The sequence below is a fragment of the Leptodactylus fuscus genome, chromosome 10 (assembly GCF_031893055.1).
Source record: "Leptodactylus fuscus isolate aLepFus1 chromosome 10, aLepFus1.hap2, whole genome shotgun sequence".
Taxonomy (NCBI): Eukaryota; Metazoa; Chordata; class Amphibia; order Anura; family Leptodactylidae; genus Leptodactylus; species Leptodactylus fuscus.
Genome location: NC_134274.1, coordinates 24,805,992 through 24,831,077, shown reverse-complemented (window position 1 = coordinate 24,831,077; position 25,086 = coordinate 24,805,992). Strand labels below are relative to the sequence as shown.

The 25,086-nt window shown below is 44.3% G+C and overlaps 1 protein-coding gene across 5 annotated transcripts in view; it reads right to left on the bottom strand.

Annotated features, from left to right (window-relative positions):
- Positions 1-22,579, bottom strand: part of ATE1 (arginyltransferase 1) — a 51,792-nt gene extending 29,213 nt beyond the window's left edge. Inside the window, exons 1-8 of one of the 5 annotated variants that reach the window (XM_075257534.1) lie at positions 22,007-22,132; positions 16,897-16,960; positions 15,927-15,989; positions 14,613-14,716; positions 13,086-13,331; positions 10,843-11,057; positions 8,180-8,308; positions 2,920-3,048 (exon numbers count right to left, since the gene is read on the bottom strand). In XM_075257534.1, coding sequence (XP_075113635.1) covers positions 2,920-3,048; positions 8,180-8,308; positions 10,843-11,057; positions 13,086-13,331; positions 14,613-14,716; positions 15,927-15,989; positions 16,897-16,960; positions 22,007-22,112 — 1,056 coding nt within the window. In that variant the 5' untranslated portion in view covers positions 22,113-22,132. Of the gene's footprint in view, positions 1-2,919; positions 3,049-8,179; positions 8,309-10,842; positions 11,058-13,085; positions 13,332-14,612; positions 14,717-15,926; positions 15,990-16,896; positions 16,961-22,006; positions 22,133-22,381 lie in introns of those variants that run through there. The other 4 variants (XM_075257533.1, XM_075257532.1, XM_075257531.1 and 1 more) reach the window with 4 other exon arrangements.
- Between the last annotated feature and the right edge of the window lie 2,507 nt (positions 22,580-25,086).

Below are 25,086 nucleotides of genomic sequence, written 5' to 3'. Positions count from 1 at the left end.
TGAGGCCAGTGATTGGCTGAGCAAGGACGTGACTGTCGGACAAGTCAACAGAACCAATGGGGATGGACGAAAAGCTAGGGTTTCATCCGGGTAATATATTTATTTATTTTAATCTCGGGCAATCTCTTCTTAAATCCTAGCCACAAAGGTAACCAGAAAGCAGAGACCAGATCCTAGCCATCATTTTTTGGATTCAGTAAAGGAACGGTAGGAGCAGAGCTATGTCTGACAGCAAACCTAAATTAGGACCCACTGACAACCAACTGGTCTGGAGGCTAAAACCTGGCAAAAATGGATTATTGGTGCCCATGAAATACTTGGAGGAGTTGTAACCGGCAGGGGAGGCGTCAATGGTTGCAGAAGCTCCCGCCAATGGGAAGTGGTCAACCGGACAATCCTATAAGTAGGCTGAAGACGCATCACAAGTAAAAATGGCGCTGACTAAGGTGACCGCTTAGATTTTACAAAGGACTAGAAGAGCTGGAATATTATTGGCTGCTATGAATAAATATTACTAGTCTTTGCAGGCACTCTTATGGATTACAGCTGCCAAAATCTCTCACGTACGGCCTTCCAAAGAAAACTTTAAGTAGGCACAAGAGACCCGCAGTTGGCATCCAAAAGAAAAAGATACACAAATAAAAAAAATCCCATCTTAAATCACCAAACTAAAGTGCAGCCAAGAAGAGGATATTGTGGCATTAGCAAAGTGTTCTAGGGTATGAGCTGGGAGATAAATCACATTTTGAAGGTTTTTTTCAGCTAAATTTCGTCAAATTTGATGCGCTAGAGCTTACCCCTACGTGTCCGGCTGAAAGGCTTGCCTTAGCGCTGAGGACCACAACGTAAAGTATTTACAAGCCCCGAACAGAACATTTCGCACACGACTAGATTAAGGGTCATCATCTGCTACGAGGTCAGCTCTTGGCACTTACGGCTGCGAGTGCCCACCGCAAGCACTTTTGGGGAGTTTTCTTGTGTGGACCATAACCACAGAGGTACAGAGACTATCTGTGCCCTGATCCGATGAGAGTAAGAGGTCTAAGTGCTACGCTGGGGAGGGGGACAGTGGTTTACCTACTGGCATATATAAATATACTCAGATTCCTTATTTTAACTTGAGATTTCTTGGAATGTGTCTCTGATTTACAGCAGAATATAAGGAAAGAATTGTAATCGTTCCCGGCATACAAACCAAGCTTTATCTACCTACTGCAAAAATATTATCTGTCTGCATTTTAAAGGGGTTGTAGACAGCATGGAGGTAATATGAAGGATCGGGATTAAGTAGATCCAATCTGTCTAAGGCTGGACTCACATGGCCATAATATGTCCATAATACAACTGCATAGGCCTTGAGTCCTGAAGCCATCTCATCACAGGGCTCTATGATGCAACTACATAGTTGTAAAGGCCTGCAATATCCAAATATACTCCCTACGGAGAGTAAAATATCCTTTACATTACTTGTTTTTAGTGAATTAAAGGGGTAATGGACACGGATGATCCCATACTGATGGGATGATTCGGCCATCTTAAGTAGATGTGAATTTGAGTTGTCTCACCACAGTTGGGATGCAATTTAGGGTTCTAATACGGTCTGTATGACGACATATCAAGAGCAACTACTTTTTGGCTGTATACCTTGTAAATGGCTTCAGTCGGCCGAATCGGCCCATCAGTACGGGGTCATCAGTATCCATTACCCTTGGTGTGTGGACAACCCCTTTAATTCTCTGATAACAGGTAATGTAAAGGATATTTTACTCTTCATAGTGAGTATATATAGGACAGCCCTTTAAAGGGGCTCTATCAGCAAAATCATGCTGATCGAGCCCCACATATGCGTGAATAGCCTTTAAAAAGGCTATTCAGGCACCGTAAAAGTTATACTAAACTACCCCACCCCCCCACCCCCGTTTTATAATAATAATAACCAGTTGGTTGCCCACCATGTTCCTCTTTAGGGTACACTATCCATTCTATCGCAGCTATGAAATCTATCACTTTTTCTAATCTGTTTTTAATTTGTCTATTTTCTGTTCATGAGGGCGGCCATCTTGTCTGACCTTATTCTATGCACTGTTAACAGCAACCAGTGATATGCTTTACAGCACAGTCTTGGCTATAGTCTATGGGAGTTATCTTGGCATGCTCTGTGAATGGAGGGGGAAGTAAGACGTAAGCTGTAACTATTGTAGTCAGTAGTGAATGTAATAATGGGTCAGTGACTCTGTCTTGTTTGTGGTGTAAAGGAGGCGACTGCTGCAATGAAAATCCCCACAGTATTGGAAAGTGTCAGTCTATTATTAGGCTCAGTGGCCAGAGTGAAAATTGCAAGACATAGTACTTTATTAAAATATAGAACGTGACATGAAAAAAATAAAATAAAATCAGAAAATCTTGTGTTTCACATAAAAACTTGGTTAGGTGATGCATACAGCCAAAAAGCAGGTTGTCCTTAGGGTGCACAGAAACACATAGACGCCAAGCTACAGATTAGGTGTAGACCACAGCAGGCTAGTGAGAGTTGTTATCTGTTTCATGGTGTATGTTGTCCATCAAGCCATTCACTGGACTGCGTCATATCTACACCTATGGACCTGTGGGGGCCTCCCTTCTATTTAACAAGCAGAAATGAGTCATGAGCGAGTGCGTAAAACCTGATCTGGACATCTTCAGGCCTTCAAAAAAAGGAGCCATAAAATATTGTGGAAAAGCAGAAGCAAATAGTCTTATACACCTTACAGGAAAGGTCTGACTCATTAGCCATGCTACACGGGAGCAAAAGACGACTGCTACAGCGTGAGGGAAAGGTCAGTCGTGTCTACACAGCTCCATGACGTATCATGGAGAAACTGAAAAGAAATAGGAAAAAAAAAGACACAAAAACATACAATTACAGCACACAGGCAATACCTCTCCGGGGCCGCATTCATATGGAAGGTCCTTGTGCACGCTCATCTGGTACTTGGCATAAAGAGCGGCTGAAGACTCGAAGGAAGCCACAAATTCAGGGTCCTCCATGGAGACCGGAACTAACTTGACCTTCAGGGGTAAGGGAAAGTCAAGCTTAGCTACTGAACAAACACAATCAGTGACAGTTTCTAAAGAGGTCCCGAAATATGGAGTCGTATCTGGTAGCTGGTCACCTGCTACAGTGGGAATAAAATATACATGAATACAGAGGAAAGTGATGGCGGCGTCTCCAGATGGTCCAAGTTTGCTAAGGATCGGTTACCTGTAGTCATTTGTTAGGTTGCAAACACACTAGGCCAAATACATAGGAGGACAAATCTCCATGATGTTACCGTATGCGCTCAGCGTAATACAAGGCCACAAGGGTAAGATAATGCAGGGACACATTTCCCAATAGAGAAGGTGGCCTAAGTACCACTCAAGAAGGAAAATTTGAGATTAGAAAAGGCCATCAATTGATATACGATAATATGCCAACATAGTCAAGGGCAACCCATTTAATGGGACCAAACATATCATTCCAGTCCCGCAGACAGATAGGTTTATGGTATCCTGAATCATACTGCGTTTTCCCCCCTTGTAAATCAATATTTCCGATGTCAAAAAATTACCGTCTTGGTCAAGGGTGGGCAATTAATTTTCCCATGGGGCCGCATAAGAAATTGAAACTATGCTAGAGGGCTGTGCCACGGCAAATTTAGCTCCACCCACTTCTACGTTGACTCCGCCCATTCCCAATCATCTTTCCATGTGCCCCCACAAAGTATAATCCTCCTACAGTCACCCATACATTATATGCCCCCACATTATAATGTTCCCTTCCAACTGCCCCACAGAATTAAGCCCCTCTCCTGGTGCCCCAGTATAAACTGGTGGTAACTGGAGGGGACACGAAACTGGAGCAGCTGGAGGGGGACATTAAACAATGGGGGTAGTTGGAGGGGGGCAATAAATTTACAGCGGGAGCGGGACATGAAACTGGGGGCAACTAGAGGGGGACATTAAAATTGGGAAGCAGACATTAAACCATAGGGGTAGCTGGAGGGTGACATTAAACTGGGGGCAACTAGAGGCAGACAGGTCCCCCTACAGCTACTGCCATGGTTTAATGTCCCCCCAGTCTGTGTCCTCTTCATCTACCCCCAGTTTCATGCCCCCCCCTCCATCTCTCCCCCAGTTTCATGTCCCCCCCCCCCTCCATCTGCCATCTCTGCCCCAGTATAACATTCCCCTTCCATTTTTTCCCCCAAGGTTGCTGAGACATAAACATACAGACACATATAGACAGACACATAGACAGACAGACATAGACAGACAGACACGCATATAGACAGACAGACACGCATATATAGACAGACACGCATATATAGACAGACACGCATATATAGACAGACACGCATATATAGACAGACACGCATATATAGACAGACACGCATATATAGACAGACACGCATATATAGACAGACACGCATATATAGACAGACACAGACACGCATACAGACAGACACAGACACGCATACAGACAGACACCGACACACATACAGACAGACAGACACACATACAGACAGACAGACACACATACAGACAGACAGACACACATACAGACAGACACAGACACACATACAGACACACATACAGACAGGCAGACACACATACAGACAGACAGACACACATACAGACAGACAGACACACATACAGACAGACACACATACAGACAGACACACATACAGACAGACACACATACAGACAGACACACATACAGACAGACACACATACAGACAGACACACACACATATATAGACACACACACATATAGACACACACACACATATAGACAGACAGACACACATACAGACAGACACACATACAGACAGACACACATACAGACAGACACACATACAGACAGACACACATACAGACAGACACACATACAGACAGACACACATACAGACAGACACACATACAGACACACATACAGACAGACACACACACATATAGACACACACACATATAGACACACACACACATAGACACACACACACACATAGACACACACACACACATAGACAGACACACACATATAGACAGACACACACATATAGACAGACACACACATATAGACAGACACACACATATAGACAGACACACACACATATAGACACACACACATATAGACAGACACACACACATATAGACAGACACACACACATATAGACAGACACACACACATATAGACAGACACACACACATATAGACAGACACACACACATATAGACAGACACACACACATATAGACAGACACACACACATATAGACAGACACACACACATATAGACAGACACACACACATATAGACAGACACACACACATATAGACAGACACACACACATATAGACAGACAGACACACATATAGACACACACACATATAGACACACACACATATAGACACACACACATATAGACACACACACATATAGACACACACACATATAGACACACACACTCTCTCTCCCCCCTGCAGCTCACCTTACATCTCTCAGTACTTTATGACACGCTCCACATCTCCATCTTCAGCCGGCACTAAGACACGCCCCTAGACACGCCCCCCCCCCTAGTCAAAGCTGTGCGGGCCGGACTGAATCAGTCAGAGGGCCGGATGTGGCCCGGGGGCCGGACTTTGCCCAGGTCTGGTCTTGGTCAATATACAAATGAGCTCTTTGGAGAAATGAAGGCGTTGTCATTGAGGCAAAGAGATAAGCAACAACACCCTCATTGCTTCAAAGAGTTAATTTGCATTGCATCTGAGACCCCCACAATGGAGGCAGCGATTCAGATGACCCTAACCAATGCTTTCCCTTTGCGAACGGGTGCATTAAAAGGGAAGGCTCATCCGCGATTTTGGCACAGATTTTGCACCCAAGGACTTTTGCCAGAGAGACTTTAAAGGGGTTTGCCCTCAGTCATGAACTCACAGAACTGCTATAGGTAAAGTATAGCTGGCGCTTCGTTCATTGAGATAGTTAGGTACAGTACTCTGGAAGTCCAATAGAAATTAATGGAGCAAGGATAGGATGGGGTGTCAGCATAGATTAGGGGATAAATTGCAAACCCTTTTAAGATGGCAAACGTTGTCCTGCAATTCGCAACCAAGGCTGGAGTCACATCTGTGCTGGAGAGTCCACTGACAAAGATCCTGCACGGAGGACTTTTCGCTCCACCAATTCCAATATAAAAACTGTCAGACACCCGGCGGACCACATTATAGTATATGGGGTCTGCAGGTAATTGTTTTAACTGTCCAGCTCTCTGTTGTTCAGGACCCCCGGTGGGCCTAAACAAGGGAGACCTGTGCACAAATGTGAATTTAGCCTAATGATAGTGAATGAAGTTGTGCTGAAATCCAGCAGGGTTGGATTACTGTTTATTGTCAGGTTGCGGTCCCTTGCAGGTCACAACTCATCCACATTGCAATGCTGCAGTGCAACGTTGTGAATGTGTTACTAGGAACTGAGCAATTGTATGAATCATTTTTATAAGGTGAACATATGTTTAACAAATTTTTGGTGAGGTTTTTAATTTTCCAAATGAATAGAATACAAAAAAAATCTAAAAATCTTGTATGAAAACTGTTAGCCAAGATGCAAATGGCTGTGTTGCAGGTCACATATAGGACACAAACACTATGAGCCCCATAATCTGATACACAACGACATCATATCCACAGCTATTTAAGGGGGGGGGGGGGGGAGCCTAAACATGCAACTTTGGATTCCTATTGTGGAAATACATAGTCGATTTTAATGTGAACATATCCATCAAAGTATACAATGTACCGTAATTACACTACATGGCCACTAGGAAACAGAAGGTGTGTGAAGGGGTCACGGTACATGCACAAGAGCTGTGGCCCCCTTCAAAAACAAAAAAACTGTTCAGCGGTTGTTTAGGGTGTGACACCCCCACTGAAATTTTATCGATGACCTGTTCTGAGGTTTGATCATCGATGAAATGGAACGGGAATGACCCTTTAACCCATCCCAGCACTATGCTGTACATTTGTGGCCTGCAAGGGTCAAGTTATAAGCTGAACTGGCAATATCAGCGGCAATTGTAACATATAGCCAACACTCAAGATTGATGTTAATGCTGATCCAGGACCTTTAACCCTTTAGATGCCACAACCAATAGTATTTACAACATCAAAGAGTTGCCTACAGCTAGTCCCCCACTCATTGGCTCCCTGCACCATGGACGCTTGCCTGAGCCAAACAAGAGGTCAGTGGCTCCCCAGCTATTGCAAAACTACAAGCCTCAGCTTGCCTTCAAAGCTGAAACAAGTCGAGGTTCACTGCTGCAAGTGAACAAGTAGGCGACGGCTATAGGAAACGCAATACTAAGTTATGCTTACCTCCCAGACGGAGCTAAGAGCAAAACTTGGAACGCGAGCGTGGCCGTTTCTGCAATACAGTCTGGCGTGGCGATACAGGAAAGCCTGAGAACGCACAAACATCACACACAAAGTCTCATATACTTCAACTGGCAGCGTCTGAGGACATTGCCCAACACAACTGGCCAAAAAACATACATTCTCCTACACAGCGGACAATACCGCCAAGGCAGCGCCTGAACACCCGAGCAGCACAGAGAGCAAATGTCAAAAATATTATAGGAAAGTCAATATCTCAATTGTGCCCATAAAACTGGAGGGGCCAGAGGTCCCCAGACAAGCAAATCACTGCCACAATGTAACAAGACTGAAAGCATTTGTCCTACTCTAGGTACGCTGCGATTAATATCGCCGGGCTGGCGCCCTGTAAAAAGAAGCAAAGAAGGTCACTGCCCATTTGAGCAGAACATCGAGATCCTGTTTAGATTTCTTTGCTTTTTAACTTGAACATTTGTGATTCTGGCTGGCACACTAGTAACCACAAGCTCCAGGAATAGCAGGCTTGTGGACGCCTAAGAACTGGACCAGAAACCAAATATGGTTTGTGGTGCGATCTCAGGCAGGTCACATTATGTACCTGCGTGGCTGGAGCAAGGGAAGACACAACGCAGTCTCGGCTGTCAAGGTCTTGTGAGGTGACTAAGTGCTGGATAACTCTAGACCCAATACAGAAGTGACAGGGTCAAGGAAAAGTGACCTGGATATGCCTAAACTCTGTGTAAGGTCCCACCGTGTGCATCTGCTCTTCTGACCTGGCTTACAGTCGGCTTGTCAGGTGGGTCCTGGTGAATGGTCGTCTGATAACGCTTATACACTTGGTAAGACTCTTGAAACGTTGCTTTGAACTGGTTGCTTGGAGGACAGGACCTCACAAGTTTTACCTTAAAATGGAGTAAAAAAAACACAGCTGTTACGGCACCTGTAGAATGAGAGAGATGTAGGCCTACCGAGGAGGAGGAGGAGGCACGCCATGCCAGGCTCAACTGTGAAGGTAGACCATGTCTATTCTTATTTTTATACATGCGTTATACTGCTTAAGAAATTATATTTTTCTTTGTGCAACGTTTATACATCAAGATGGCGCCTGTATCCAGTACCGCACCCAGATGCTGACGCACATGATCGTCATGTGGTTTACAAGAAAGACAGTATCATTTCCTGGGAACTCGAAAGCTAAAAGATGTTGAACTTTAAGAGCCAATGACTGATCGCCAGTGTATTCGGATACAAGACGTATATGCTTACAGCCTGCCGTTATCTTATCTTTCTTGCATTCCTGTATAAAAACTGTAACTTCCTCAATAAACCTCAGTTCTGTGTGAACAGGCATCACGCTCGTTGCATGGACTGGGATTAACCCTGACATATGTGTCAGAATTCATTCTAGTCAGCGCGCACATGCATGATTGATTTGGAGCAGGTGACTGACCACTGTAAGTGACCCGTACTCTGGCGGGGATTCTCCCTCAACACAACAACTTGGCTTAAAGAGGGTATCCGGGCCCCAACAGCATTTATTACATTGAAGTACACATGATAGGACATGATGTGCAAGGATCTGATCCCGCACCAAGATGCTGATCCGGCTGTCTATGGGCGCTGAAAGCAGCTCTAGCTCCTATTTAAGAAATAGGTACGAAGCTTCAGCCAAATCCACTGTATAGCAGCGACACTGGAGAACTGCCCATTCGCTAAATAGGAGCCGAGCTGCTTCCAGCCCCATCCTGAGCAGCCAGTAGCTTCCAGTATCTTGAGGCATCTGATCAGTGTGGGGACCACTGATCAGATACTGAGCCCTATGCTCAGTATAGGCCCATATATATATATATACATATACACAGACACACCACTGTTGGGGCTGGGAACCCCCTTTAAACAGGAAAGTGAATATTATAACACAGTGTGATGCGGAAAAAAAACATAACCGTGACATAGTATATTTGTAGAAGTCACCAGTCAGCAGAGGGCCAACCACTGGTCACCTGGGGATTGTTTGGCTGCATCTGTTATGTGCCAGATAATAATCTGTGGCCCAGTGGCAATGCTACATATTCACTGAAACAACAGTGCAGCTATGAGAGCCATGGCTCATGCATTAACTGCTAGTAAACAAACACTGGGTGAATATAGTTTTTTTACTGCAACTTTAATATATTTGATGCTGTTATTATATTATCATTTTTGGAAAAAGTCAGAGAGTCGGTCACCAGAACCCCCTACCCCTCCACAGATAGATCAGGGTCACCGGTTGTATTGGTGCCTCATGATGCCCTCATTTCTTTAAAGCGCTCATTTTCAATATCTCAACAATGGCAGCACCAATACACCAGGGTGCACGTAACATACCCGTGAGGCTGAGCTGATGTGGTAGGTTCTGGCGACAGGCTCCCTTTAATATCACAGCTGAATATAGGGAATAAGAAGCTCTTCCCATTCTCAGCTAGCAGCAATGTCAATCCAGCTTCCATATAAACAGTCAGCAGGGGTTAAAAAAAGTTTTACTTAAAAAAACCCTGCAAACATATAATATAGATAGATAGATAAATATTTATTTATGTAATGACTGATTTCTTCCAGAGACAGCGCCACTCTTGTACATGGGTGTTGTCCAGTATTGCAGTTTAGATACATATTAATGCAAACAGTAACACCTACAGCTGTCTATAAAGAACAGTAAGTATGGAGATGAAGCAGGAAAACGGACAGAACAAAACATAAAATACTTAAAATTTGGCAAATATTTTTTAGCAATACAGAAGAACAATTTACTGCACTCAATATAGTGATAGAACAGAGAAGTAACAACCTATTGCAGGAGGAGAGTTGAAAACAGTCAGTTATATATGCAAGTAAAAATAATAAACGATAATACATTGCCCCCTGGTGGCCAACACCGTATACAAGAAAATGGAATAACATAACTACGCTGCTATATACACCTCTCCGTACTCTCTTAAGACTATAAATGTATTGTCTTTGTTGTAGATTTTTGGTGCACCAAAAAAACTGCAAAAAATATAATACAATGCATGTGAACAGCATTTTACAAATCGTCAAATATACTGCTCCCCCCCCTCCCCCACACAGATATAGAAGTATATGGAGGGTTTTGTAACCTTCCGTATGCCTGGCTGCGAATTTCTTCTGGATTTGTTGCAGGAGTAGCTGATAAAAGCAGCCCACTAAGGCTATGTTCGCACTACCATTATAACGCTGATCCAGAATTATAAGGTAGGTCCTATCCTACACCGTGAAGTCGGATCGGAACCTCCCCCCCTCCCTTCCACATAGAAATGAACGAATCACGGAAATCAGCAGCTAGTCAGCCTGTGCACTCAGTCGTGTGCATGAGGCCGAATACTTTTTGCTGTAAGTAATCTAGAGTTACAAAATAAAGATTCAGATCATTTCTTACCTCAAGTCTATGAGCTACATTTTCACGGACTGGCACGTCAATGAAATCCTCTATAGATTTGACGCCACTTGCTTTGGGCTTTGATGCAGTTGGGGTGACAGTCGCTTGCTCTGTTGTCTGATCGCCCTTTTGAAGTAGCATTTTCTGCAAACGGCGCTCCTTACGGATGTCTTTGGCTTTCCGACAAGGTGGCCTAGTTGTATCAGCACCTTTACCTGATTAGTGAAAGAAACAAGTCACATTACAGTGCCAAAGACCATTAAATGCACTTGAGAAGTGGCCGAAATTCACAAAAAGCTATACATCTTTAATGGGGAGGTGAATACATTACCCCAATGTAGCCTGCCACCATCAAATGTACGATAGAAGATGGCCACCTACTGGTGCATGCTTATTATTGCACCCGAGCTCATGACCAAGTGTGCAGGCTGATTTTTTAATAGAATGCACTCACGTGACATCCAAAGGTTTATTGATCCATTCATTTTTATGGGAGCTCCCTTTAAAGAGGACCTTTTATGGATTTGGGCACAGGCAGTTCTATATACTGCACAGGCAGTTCTATATACTGCACAGGCAGTTCTATATACTGCACAGGCAGTTCTATATACTGCACAGGCACAGGCAGTTCTATATACTGCACAGGCACAGGCAGTTCTATATACTGCACAGGCACAGGCAGTTCTATATACTGCACAGGCACAGGCAGTTCTATATACTGCACAGGCACAGGCAGTTCTATATACTGCACAGGCACAGGCAGTTCTATATACTGCACAGGCACAGGCAGTTCTATATACTGCACAGGCACAGGCAGTTCTATATATTGCACAGGCACAAGCAGTTCTATATACTGCACAGGCAGTTCTATATACTGCACAGGCAGTTCTATATACTGCACAGGCACAGGCAGTTCTATATACTGCACAGGCACAGGCAGTTCTATATACTGCACAGGCACAGGCAGTTCTATATACTGCACAGGCAGTTCTATATACTGCACAGGCACAGGCAGTTCTATATACTGCACAGGCACAGGCAGTTCTATATACTGCACAGGCACAGGCAGTTCTATATATTGCACAGGCACAAGCAGTTCTATATATTGCACAGGCACAAGCAGTTCTATATATTGCACAGACAGTTCTATATACTGCTGGAAAGCCGACAGTGCGCTGAATTCAGCACACTGTCGGCTTTCCCAATCTGTGCCCCAGGTAAAGAGCTATCGGTCCCGGTACCGTAGCTCTTTACAGTCAGAAGGGCGTTCCTGACAAGTCAATCAAGTACGTCCTTCTCCACAGCAGCGCCTATCGCGCTGTACAGTGTGAGCGGGGAGAGGCGTTCCTCTCCGGTCTCACAGTACAGCGCAATAGGCGCTGCTGTGGAGAAGGACGTACCTGACTGACTGTCAGGAACGCCCTTCTGACTGTAAAGAGCTACGGTACCGGCACTGCTAGCTCTTCACCCGGGGCACAGATCGGGAAAGCCGACAATGTGCTGATTTCAGCACACTGTCGGCTTTCCAGGAGTATATAGAACTGCCTGTGCTCAAATCCATGAAAGGTCCTCTTTTTAAGTAATATTGCACCCAAAGGGTTAAAGGGATTACACATTATATTCTATGGGGTCTGCGGGTGCTTATAGTTAATCACTGTTTTGGTGGACTCAGTCATTTGGGTCCCGAGTGTGAACCTAGCCTTACAGAAGACTAAGTAAAGCTAATATAACACCAAAAGATCAGTCATGTTTCCTTCCAAATGTCACTCAATAATAACCAGATTACCTTGCTTAGGTCATTGGTACATACATAGGACATAGATTTTCCAAGAATCCCTTAATTTTCCTAAGCACTCACTGTACATCTAATAAATATGGAGGACTCACGACTTGTTAACATTCATGCTTGGCCAATTATAGAGAGTGTGAGCAGGGCCCAAAGCTAGGATAGCTGTAATGAATCATTGAGCTGACAGTCGACCTCTCCAACTTACTATCTGTATGTATATGGCCAGTGCAGGCCAATTTGATTTACGTCCATTTCACAAAAGCATTATAAGGGATCATTTCCACACCCGTATTTCAACTGCTAATCCCAGCCCCACTGCAGATCTAATGACTTCAGGGATCTTCATTGCTGTCAGATCCAGCTAATAGCCCTGCGACTGGGTGTCCCAACTTCCCCTTGAAGGCAGATGTACATATATTCAGAGCTATACTTTAGATACAGCACATCCACTAACCTGGTTTTGGCATTGAGTGAGCAGTTGTCTTTACTGTAACAGTTTCTATTGGGTCTCCATGTTCTTTGTGTATTTCGACCCCAGTGGTTTTCTCCATCACCTTCCCTCCATGTTGTTTTTCAGGTTCTTCTCCCACAGTGCTCAGAGGTTTCAGCTCATCCTCTGGGATTTCACTCCGGTCTTTGCAGGACACATTGCAGGACACAGGGATGTCTACCTGAGAGTCCATTGGTTCAACTGAAGTTCCTAGGAGAAGGAGAAAAACTTTAGGACTACTGTCTAGTACACGGCCTTATAGGCAAATGGTGCCAATGTTCTGTAATAAAATAGCAGGGAATATACACAAATAATAGGGGAGAATTCCCAATACTAATGCAAGGAACAAGTTATGGATTTCATTGACAGTTTTAGAAGTCTGCACTAATATTTTAGCATTGTAACTGCGGTGATATTTTATTACAACGAATTCTTTACTAGTAGGTGTGTACATGTATCACGTCTGTATGGCTAGGCAAAGCAGATAAAGTTGTTCAACGATCCAGTGTCCAAAGCAAGTCAAAGAAAGATTTGAGCAACTGCACAGGGTCAACCAACCAATGCAACAGAGAACACATGCCACTTACTAAAGGATGATTCGGTCAACTCTGCGGTCTTTTTAATGTATCAGACATGAGCCTCACCCTGATCAACCAGCCCCCATTATCTGGATGGTGGTCTCATCCAAAACATAATGACAGGTGAAGGCACGTGACCATACATGTCACTCAGCCTTCTCCTCTGATGCGGCACTAGTTTGTGTTACTATTATGGAGGTGTATGGTCACCATGTTACTGATGGGAGACAGGGGGTGGCTGAATGGTGTGTGTGTGTGTGGGGGGGGGGAGTAGATATGGTACCGAGTAATGAGCATTCAGTGAGTCACTGTATAGTGTATCCACATGATGTAGCATTACCAAGATACAACAGAAGAAACCTCAGTCTACATCCAGGATAGGACCCAGAAGCTTCTACAGGAGCGGTAATACAAGGGTGTATGGACATGAGCCATTATTCTGCAGAATTTACTGCATTCTCCTGAAATTATCAGTCAGGGTTTTTTTCTATCCATCAGAGGCTTGATCAGCAAGTCCATCAAATGTGACAGAAACAAAAGCACAATAGTAGAACCCGACAGTCCCCCTTATAAATCACTGTAGTCCAACAGGCGCTGAGGGTATTTTTAGTTTTCTTCTCCAATGATGGAACAGAAAGCACAAGTATTAAGTGTACACAGAGCCTTAGGATACATTCGCACTGTCGCTGCCTTCCTGTTGCTCTGAACCACTGAATGTGTCTATTCCCATTAAATGAGAAGAAACACATTCAATAACTACTATTCAGTGGTCACTTGTATTACTAAGTAAACACAAAACTATTATATAATATAAGATAAGCTGCAATTCTGGAAAGGGAAAGCAGTGCTCTTCTCTGAGGTTCGGACACCGTTCTTGGCTTCCTGTTTCTTATGCCTTCTACTGCTCGCTTACCATCATTGGTAGAATGGGACACTACTCCGTCCAGAAGAAACTTTTGCACTTTCTTGAGGACTTTCTTGTGAGACTTGTTGAGTTGGTAATTCACTGCAGATAACCTATGGTCAAAGATACAAAAAACACTGTGAAATACCTGCTCAGGATTCAACAATTTACTAACCAGAAAACCTACTACTTTCTGGATTGTCTGATCATAAAGATGAGGATCCTGAGCAACCACATTCCTCCGTATTGCACAATCACACTGAAGAGGAGCTGGAATGGAGCACAGGTCACCCGTGTCCTACTTCACTATTCAATATCTATGGGTCTGATAGAAACAGCTGAGTATAGCGTCCTAGAGGTAGGTGGAAGTCCTGGCAGCAGGACCCCCCATGATCAGACAGTTATTACCTGTGGATAGGTGATGAACCCCCCTTAAAAGCTTTAGTTTAAGGGGATTCTCCAACATTTCTGGAAAAATGCTCATTGCTAGACTGTTGCACATCCCTAAAGGTGGGATCTGCATCTAGCGTCCAATTTATACCTTGTAGATATGGTATAAATGTCCGAGATGGGAATACCTCTGTAAAGGTGTTTTCTCCCAAAAGATATTTATAACATATCCTTCATAGATGTGAATCCTAGAAGGGAGACCTGCAGCTATTTCTAAATTGAACCCCTACCCCAGTCTCCATGTTTCACTACTTACCTGGGCATAACCTGGCTGAGAAGACTTTCAGACATGGTCGGCTTTACAAAAACAAAGTAGCTCACTGTTCTACCCCCAATCAGTTTTATGGGAGTTTAAGGAAAGAGTGATGCTGTATCTGTAAAACCTGAACATAGCTGAAAATCTTCTCACGACTGGGTATGTAGCAGGGCACGAAGGCTGGAGGACTCATTTTACGTATAGGTGTGGGTCCCAGACATGAGGCCCACATCTACTAGGCATGTGTATACCATGAACATGCCATAAATGTGTTTCATGGCCAAGGCCCTTTTATAAATATATATATATATATATATATATATATATATATATATATATATATATATATATATATATATATAATATATATATAAGAAATCTAAACATAAATTAAATATTCCCATCCCATTGCAGAGCAGGTCTAAAATAATAGTAAAAGGGATTTTATTTTAATTTTTTTTTATAGGCCTGTTGCTCTTTGCCCACTCCAATTAAGAGGCCATGTATCCTAGAAATATCTATTTACACACAAGAGCAGTAGGTCAGTCTTGTGTTGTTTGGGCTGGGCACATTAATGTCTGTGATCTCTAAATGTTCTGACCATGCCGCAGTCTTACCGTATAGTGTATTGCGGGCAGCAGGTCTGGCTCATCAGGGGCTTGTATACATACTTCCCACTCCTGCAAACAAAAGGGAGAAACAATTTTGAAACCAAACTAAAAATAGTGCAAAAATAGGCAAACCGCACCCGTTATCCTGTAAACAGGGACATTGCACACAACGGTAAATGTCAATAGGAAAATCTTTGTTGATGTCAAGTGTCATCCTTGTTTATTGTTCATCGTGTCTACCTTTATATAGCGCCAACATATTCTGCAGTACTTAGAGTACAGGTATAGACAATACTTGACATCACAATCAACAAATAACCTAAACCTGGAAACACAGCCTAAGGGGTATTTCCATATTCAGGGCTTTGATCCAGTTTTTTGAAGCCAAAACCAGGGGTGGATCATAGAAGAGAAGTAACAGGAATCTTATCTCTGCCTTTATGATCCATATCCACACCAGATTTTGGGCTCAAAAACCAAACCTGTGCCACAAGCGCTGCCTACCACAGGACTGATTTATTATAACTTACGCTAGTTTACTGGCACGAGTCAGAAAGGAAATCAATGTCAATGGAGCCATTTATTAGGATGGGCGTGCAATGCAACAGTCTGAATAAACGTACCCCTCTGTATCTATCATTTCTTCCTATAACAGTAACCTAGCATACATTTAAAGACAACACATCTTGCTTTAGTGATTTCCAGGAAACTGGCGTCATCTTTTGATGTTTGTGCGATATTTCCAGTGCGCGGCCTCACAATGGGCATCAGTCACAGATAAATTACCCAGCGCTGGATGAGAAGGGAGAGGCCATGTGTCAGATCCTGAAGATTACCAAGTGCCCAGCACAGGAAGAGGGGCAGCTAGGAAGTACAGACTGCCTGAGACAAAGCGATAGCTACCGAAAACAAGCCAAACAGTACAATTATTAGACACGAGTAAGCAGCAGCAGCCCCAAACATGGCCCCCTCTTACCGTCTCCATCCTCGGTCTATTAGGTCTTGGTAATCTTGAACAGTCAGAGAGTGCGCCCACATGCCTACAAGTAATGGGAAAGGATCATGGTCAGAGAGTAGAGGACAATACCAATAGACGGCAATATATTTATCACAACATAGTGCGACACTTGAGTCCGACACCTGCTACTGCCATCGATCTGCTGATATTAGGGGCCTCAGTATAACAGTACAGCTCTATACACTGTGTAGTGACCATGCTGGGTTCAGGTGAATGCAGTAACTCAGTAGCCTCCATACACTGTGATACTTGCAGCGCTGAGGTCCCTTCCGTCAGCTGATCTTTTTTTCAGTTGGTAGACCTAGAAGTTCAGGCTGGTTCGGACTCTGGGTTACATGATTGAAATCAGCAGCCAGATCCCAAATTTGCCAGCCCTCATAGTAGTGGAAACTACCTGTGAATAAGAGGGAGAAGGTGGAGAGTTCGGGTCGGATACTGGTTCCAACCATGGGTCTCAGGGTCAAATGGGCCCCGAACAACTCCTTGGATAACCAATTTAAATTTGTCACCTCTCCTGAGAAGTCCATTATAATAAACAAACATAATTTGTAAGAACTCCACACTGTGTTGTTCCTCTGTTATTCCTCCTGGAAACTCATAAATAAATTCTACTGAGCATTACCAGTGGGGGGTTTATATTCCCTGTCCCAGTCAGGGCTGTATACAGACACAACCAGTTGATAAGAATGATCACACCAAGTTGCCAATTGTTACAGCTCCGACCCCACCATGTCAGGAGTGGGGACGGATTATTGATCATGGAGACAGATTTGATACTCTGTTAAACATTGGGTACGACCATCTATTTGGACAAGTCTGGGTAAGACTACAGAAGTAGGATAACGAAATCCAGTGTCAAACCGGAGTATCCGCTGGTGGGTCCAGACTGAACCCCAATACATAGTAAGTGTGGCTTTTTTTATCCCCTATACCCTATACTATTGAGACTTCTCTATTCCAGCGGATTATACACCTGCTGAAGCGACTCATTCCAATGCGACCTCCTCTCTTGTTGTTTTTAAATGTTTTTAGGTTTGTGTTTTCCTGATACCATCATGTTTAATAATAAAAACTGTGTAACAATAAACTATTTAGATTTAATACAGATTGTTTTGGTGTTATTCATACATTGATACTTAGTTGGAGCTTTGAGTTTGTGTTTTATCTAGTATTGAGATTGCTTTGGGTTTCAACCACAATAATGGACTAGCAAAAGACACACAAATTTGAAGGACACTACGGACTATTTCCTAGGGGTTGTTAGAGGGCGAGTCCTCAGAATTATTTTATCTGGTCAACCCAGAAGTCCTGTACTATAATCACTGTGGAGCAGAACGGGAGAACTAGAAGCATAGATAACCCTAACGATAGGAGACCGTGTCCCAGCATGGCATCCAGGCCGGTAAATACGGCTCATTCATGGACCGAGTTTCATAGAAGAAAGTTGGTGGTGTGAAAGCGGCCTGACACTACAGAAATATAATCTGTAACCAACACCACACAGATACAATATGAGAGTGCTGATATAACACTGACTACAAGCTGCATACACACTAAAGAGAGTCCTACACAATACATCCCCATAGTCTAGAGCAAGGATCAGCAACCTTTGGCACCTCAACTGGCGGCACTATAATTCCCAGCATGCCCAATTCACTTCTATGGAGAGCCCCAAGAAGACATGCTGGGAGTTGCAGTTCCACACCAGCCAGAATGCCTAAGCTCGCCTACCCCTAATGTGGACTCTCTCTTCCTGTTTCACTGTAGTTTACATCTCCCCCAGAACAGCTGTGTCCGCCTCTATTCCCATTAGACACGTCCTGCCAAATGTCCATGGATACGTTCACATGAGCACGTCGGCTTCATAATTCATAATCCTCTATTTCACATTCAATTAAACTTTGCTGTAATTTGCAAATAAACGGATATAAATAGCCCGCCACCTTCTGAAGATATAATCCACTTACTATATATCTAGCTGTGGAGATGGCCTGAGATTGATGAGGATTTTGCCATAGATTATAATGGCTCAAGAGAGGGAGGCAAAGAGAGCAGTCTATGTGACATAGAGGGCCATGGGAATATCTGTGTGAAGGGGTTTTCAGAGATATGAGGAGTGGTCTATGTAAGAAATACACTCACCGGCCACTTTATTAGGTACACCTGTCCAACTGCTCGTTAACACTTAATTTCTAATCAGCCAATCACATGGCGGCAACTCAGTGCATTTAGGCATGTAGACATGGTCAAGACAATCTCCTGCAGTTCAAACCGAGCATCAGTATGGGGAAGAAAGGTGATTTGAGTGCCTTTGAACGTGGCATGGTTGTTGGTGCCAGAAGGGCTGGTCTGAGTATTTCAGAAACTGCTGATCTACTGGGATTTTCACGCACAACCATCTCTAGGGTTTACAGAGAATGGTCCGAAAAAATAAAAAACATCCAGTGAGCGGCAGTTCTGTGGGCGGAAATGCGTTGTTGATGCCAGAGGTCAGAGGAGAATGGCCAGACTGGTTCGAGCTGATAGAAAGGCAACAGTGACTCAAATAGCCACCCGTTACAACCAAGGTAGCCAGAAGAGCATCTCTGAACGCACAGTACGTCGAACTTTGAGGCAGATGGGCTACAGCAGCAGAAGACCACACCGGGTACCACTCCTTTCAGCTAAGAACAGGAAACTGAGGCTACAATTTGCACAAGCTCATCGAAATTGGACAATTGAAGATTGGAAAAACGTTGCCTGGTCTGATGAGTCTCGATTTCTGCTGCGACATTCGGATGGTAGGGTCAGAATTTGGCGTCAACAACATGAAAGCATGGATCCATCCTGCCTTGTATCAACGGTTCAGGCTGGTGGTGGTGGTGTCATGGTGTGGGGAATATTTTCTTGGCACTCTTTGGGCCCCTTGGTACCAATTGAGCATCGTTGCAACGCCAAAGCCTACCTGAGTATTGTTGCTGACCATGTCCATCCCTTTATGACCACAATGTACCCAACATCTGATGGCTACTTTCAGCAGGATAATGCGCCATGTCATAAAGCTGGAATCATCTCAGACTGGTTTCTTGAACATGACAATGAGTTCACTGTACTCCAATGGCCTCCACAGTCACCAGATCTCAATCCAATAGAGCATCTTTGGGCTGTGGTGGAACGGGAGATTCGCATCATGGATGTGCAGCCGACAAATCTGCGGCAACTGTGTGATGCCATCATGTCAATATGGAGCAAAATCTCTGAGGAATGCTTCCAGCACCTTGTTGAATCTATGCCACGAAGAATTGAGGCAGTTCTGAAGGCAAAAGGGGGTCCAACCCGTTACTAGCATGGTGTACCTAATAAAGTGGCCGGTGAGTGTAGAATGCTCTACCCCGGACAATCACATTAACTCTCAATTTCTACAGCTTCAAGCGCAAACTAAAGACACAGACACTATTCCTAATGTAAACCCTTCCATACCGTAATGAGAATCCCCAAAACAAACCCTCCTCTGTTCCCGCTCCTACATTACCCCACATGATATGATGCCGTTTCAGGCTAAATTTATATGTCCAGGCACCATCTGCACATTAAAGGACACGACTGGTGACGGCTCATACAGTGTAATGACAGTCACCTCTATTACAAAATTGTCTGACCCTTGTATAAGCAATGCCGCCCCTACTACCTCATAGATTGTAAGCTCTTGCGAGCAGGGCCCTCAGTCCCATTGTGTGAAGTGACTATTTCTTTGTAATGTATCTTTTTGTCTGTACTTGAACCCTACAAATTGTACAGCGCTGCGGAATATGTTGGCGCTATATAAATAAAACGTATTATTATTAATATAAGTAGGGCTGCATGGGGTGGGGAGAGTGGTAGTAGTAACAGGAGGGGAGGGATAGGATGCAACCTGCGTGAGAAGAGAAAATCTGTCCATTGAAGTCTGAGCCTTCCTACTACTGGGACAATATTGGTGCCTGGGTCATTGAGTAACCATTGTACACCAGGTATGCAACATTAACCCTTCCTCTGCCCTGGACCACCATGGATGTAGATTATCCTCATCTCTGTCCTAGCCTACCAGGTACAGATAATAACCCTTTCACTGCCTTACACTACAAGGGTTGTATATAATGATTCATTTTCTATCCTTCACCCCTGTGATACTACGATAAGCCCAATAATCGCCCAGTCCAATTACAGTAAGTTACCTGGCACTGTCTTGGTGCACCTCTGTCCTTAAAGGGCTTATACAGCTTCCCAGCTTGTTTATGTACCCTTCAATGGACAGTTAGATAACCCCTTTAATGCCCTAGCTACCCCTGGCTTAGAAGGAGCAGCGCCCCCACTAAGGCTAGGGCTACACGGTGACTTTGGCCGCAACCAAATACTGCCAGGTTACCCTGCGATTCCGTCACTAAAGTTAGTGAATGGAGTCACATTACTACCGCTTATGTGCAGCGACTACAACTTCTAGTTGCAATGAGTTTATGACTAGAGGCCTCAGTGGCACACAAGGGGTTACAACGACTCCATTCACGAATATTAGAGTGACCTGGCGACGTTCTGTCATCACGAGACAGGCACCGTAGCCGAAGTGACCGTGACGCCCTCACACAGCATTGACTAGGGTGCCATTTCTGTATCCATCAATGACCTAGGATATGGATACATTAAACTAAAGGTTGCGACAGGTCAAGAAAGATGCAGTCAAGAAAAATGGGGTACGAAGAACTTTCGCCCCGGTTTATAGGATACATAACGCCACTGAGAAATGCGTTCATGGAGGGCGGTCATCACCCCGTGTCTGTATAACGCCAGCCCTAGTCGCTGACAGGATCAGAGGTGATAACACTCCATTAAAGTCAATGAAAACAGCAGGTATACAAATAAAGTTGCATATTTTGAATGTCACAAAGGCTGTATGAGGTGACCCACTTATACTAGGCCTCATACAGCCCAAGGAGCCCGGATCCCATGAAGATGCCCAGCAGCTGACATCCTATGGGAGCTCAGGGACTTCTGACAGGACACACCTATCTATCATGTCCACACACATAACCAGACGTGACACTCAGCTCCTCACCATGGGACACGTTCCCGGCCTCACTCTTACAATAACCACAGCGGTTTCCATCTTCGCCGCCGAAGTACTCCAGAATACTCAGCGCTCCTCCGCCGGCAGACGCCATCTTCCTCCCTTTTCCAGAGCCCAAACACAGCCGACAGTACGCATGCGCGCTGCCCTCACCATACGAGTGAAAGAAGCCATATTTACTACTGGCAAAAGGGTATTTCCCCTTCCACCATAACATTACGTCATCACTACGACTATAATTCAGAACGCCATGTTGGATAAGGGCAAGGAGCCTTGTTGACGTACGTTTTAAACTTGAAGACAAAAATGATCCAACCTGTGCGAATTGGACCGTAACGTTATGTGTGAGCTGACGGGACTTACCGTGAGATGCTTTGCCTCCTCGTGACCGGCAATACCCGCACGCACTGTCCGCCCGTAGCCCCCTGTACTCTAGTATGGAGTACATTACTGCACCTGTGGCGGACAATCCACAAGTCGGGGGGAACCGGGCTGTACCACTGTCCCTGGAGGGGTGTACAGGAGACAGCGACCACTGCCACCAATCACACTCTACCTGTTACTCCTCCAGGAAGAAATACAAGCATGCTATTGGCTGTCCCGGCTAGCTCCGCCCTTCTATCCCTGCACTGCTTATTTTATTCCATATTTATAGATATAGACTGTGTTATATTATATTACAACTAAAAATTACCATTCAGTCTCTGCACGTGTGTGACAACTTAGCCTCATATCCCCTATAGTGGTCACTGGCAGTCCCCTATACATAAGATAATGATCTACCATTGCATCAAGGAAAATACTGCTCCTTAGAGGGGTTCTCCAGGGAGTCTATCATCACCTACTTCCTATAGGTTTTGCATGCAATGCACCCAGGCTGGTCTCAACCTATAGTATGGTAGAATATTAAAGTCAGCCCCATGATGCAGGTAAATTCCAATGGAGAGGAGGCGGAGGGGGCAAGAGGAATGTGTGTTAAGATCTACTGCTTCTGTGATCACATCTCAGTATGAAAGGACCATCAAAACATCTGCAGATAAAATGGTCAGACATGAACTGCACTAAGATGACATCCATGGCTGTGCTGCAGTAGCCAAACCAAAGTCAAGCTTTGACTTTCGACCATAGCAGCCTTTGATGGTCTTTGCATAATGTGATGTGATCACAAAACACCCATGAACCTTGGTCAGATATCTGTAACAGACGTGCATCAACAATCATTCGCCTTCGGAACTGTGTAGAATCCTAACCTTAAAGGGGTTGTCCATGATTTAGGGCAAACTCAGGGAGGGGCCACAGTTGGTGTTAAAAAAAGAAAAAAAAAAGTTACAGTTACCTATTCCCAGTGCTCTGTTGTGCTTTACCTGTCCCCATACTGGTAGAGAGGAGGCTCACATTTCCGCTAAGACCAAATGACCTCAGATAGGTCTCAGCAGTCATGTGAGTCAAAGCACTTCTGCAGCAGCGACTTCTGGCAAGGGAGAAAAAAGGGACCAGGACAGATCGCCAGGGACTAATAGGTCGTCTTTGTTTTACAACCACTTCAGCCGCCCCTTAGTTTACTCATAAATCATGGATAAAGCCTTTAACCTAACACCAACACATCATCATGGCCACAATCCCCAATATGCAATACAGAGGAGATGACGGCACATCTGTCCTGAAGAGCCATATGACATCTAAAGATTGTGCTTTAGGCTGTGTCCACATTGCTTTGTCTAACACCTTACAGTACAAATTATTCTGTAGAAAGAACAGTCTTCCTCCTGCTAAGACGAGTACGTCTTGTTTGCAAAGAGATACAAGAATCATAGGAATGCACTGAAATAGCCCAAAATGCTTCAGACACCTTGTATGTCACTTGTACAGGAAATGACTGCAACTTCACCAAATAAGGGAGGTGTCACTCAGGTCTGCCAGCAGGAGTCAAGTACCAGGAAGTAACTTTTATTATATTGAACAGCTGGGTGATGGGAAGGGGAATCGCGGCCCTGTTTACAAGATCATTGGCCAGATGAAAAAGCCTTGAGGGTAGTTTCACACAAGGTTGTTTTTGGAAAAACGCCAGGTTTTGTGGAAGTTTTCCATTCAGTTTCTTGACACAAAGCCAGAAGATGATTTAAAAGGGATGATAAATATAGAGGAAGAACTTACATTTCTCCTCCCTGCTGCATTCACTTCTGGCTCAGAGAACTGCATCAGAAGCTGCAGCACTGTCCGACCCAGCGAGGCCCACAGCAAACTTTGGGAAACAATGCTTTACAATAATCATTTCCATTCCTTCGTAATACATCTAAAGACCACTAGGTGGCAGCTCATTGCGGTACCAAAATACAAGGGATGTGAAACATTACACAGTGCACCCGATTTGACTCTTTCCTGTTAATAGAGGGTTAATTCCCTATCAGGCAGTGCAGTAAATAAAAGGGTTAAAACACTTCTGTAACTCTGCTCAACCATTACAACACTCTTTACACACTTGTGGGTGGCCGGTTTATAGATTTCCTAAGAACAGACGCCAGGCCAAGCAGCTGGATCTCATGGAAGAATCGCCAGGGCGGCCAGCTGACATTGGCACAAGATAATCATGACCAATCTAAACAATGTAAGATGTGCAACGCCATCTTTAAAAAGTCTTAAAGGTGAATTGGCAGAAGGTTTCTTATATTCAATTTGCATTTGTGCAATCCTATGGTTGCACGGCCAGACGTTGCAGTGACCTCTTGGCTTATGCTTGACATGCACACCCTTAAAAAGCTGACTGATGCTATGTACATATGAATATCCTTAAGAAAACAGAATGGGGCAACACAGTGGCTCAGTGGTTAGCAATGCAGCCTTGCAATGCTGGAGTCCTGGGTTCGAATCCGGCCAGGAAAAACATCTGCAAGGAGTTTGTATGTTCTACTCGTGTTTGCATGGATGCACCGGCATCCAGTCGCAGCTACTGTTTTTTTTTGGTCCGGAATCTGAGGCGGCCTCTGCGATAAAGTACTCGGTCATGTGCACAGGGACTGAGCCCAGAAAGATATTTGATCAGAGCCAGGACTAGTAGTGAAGTGGTCATA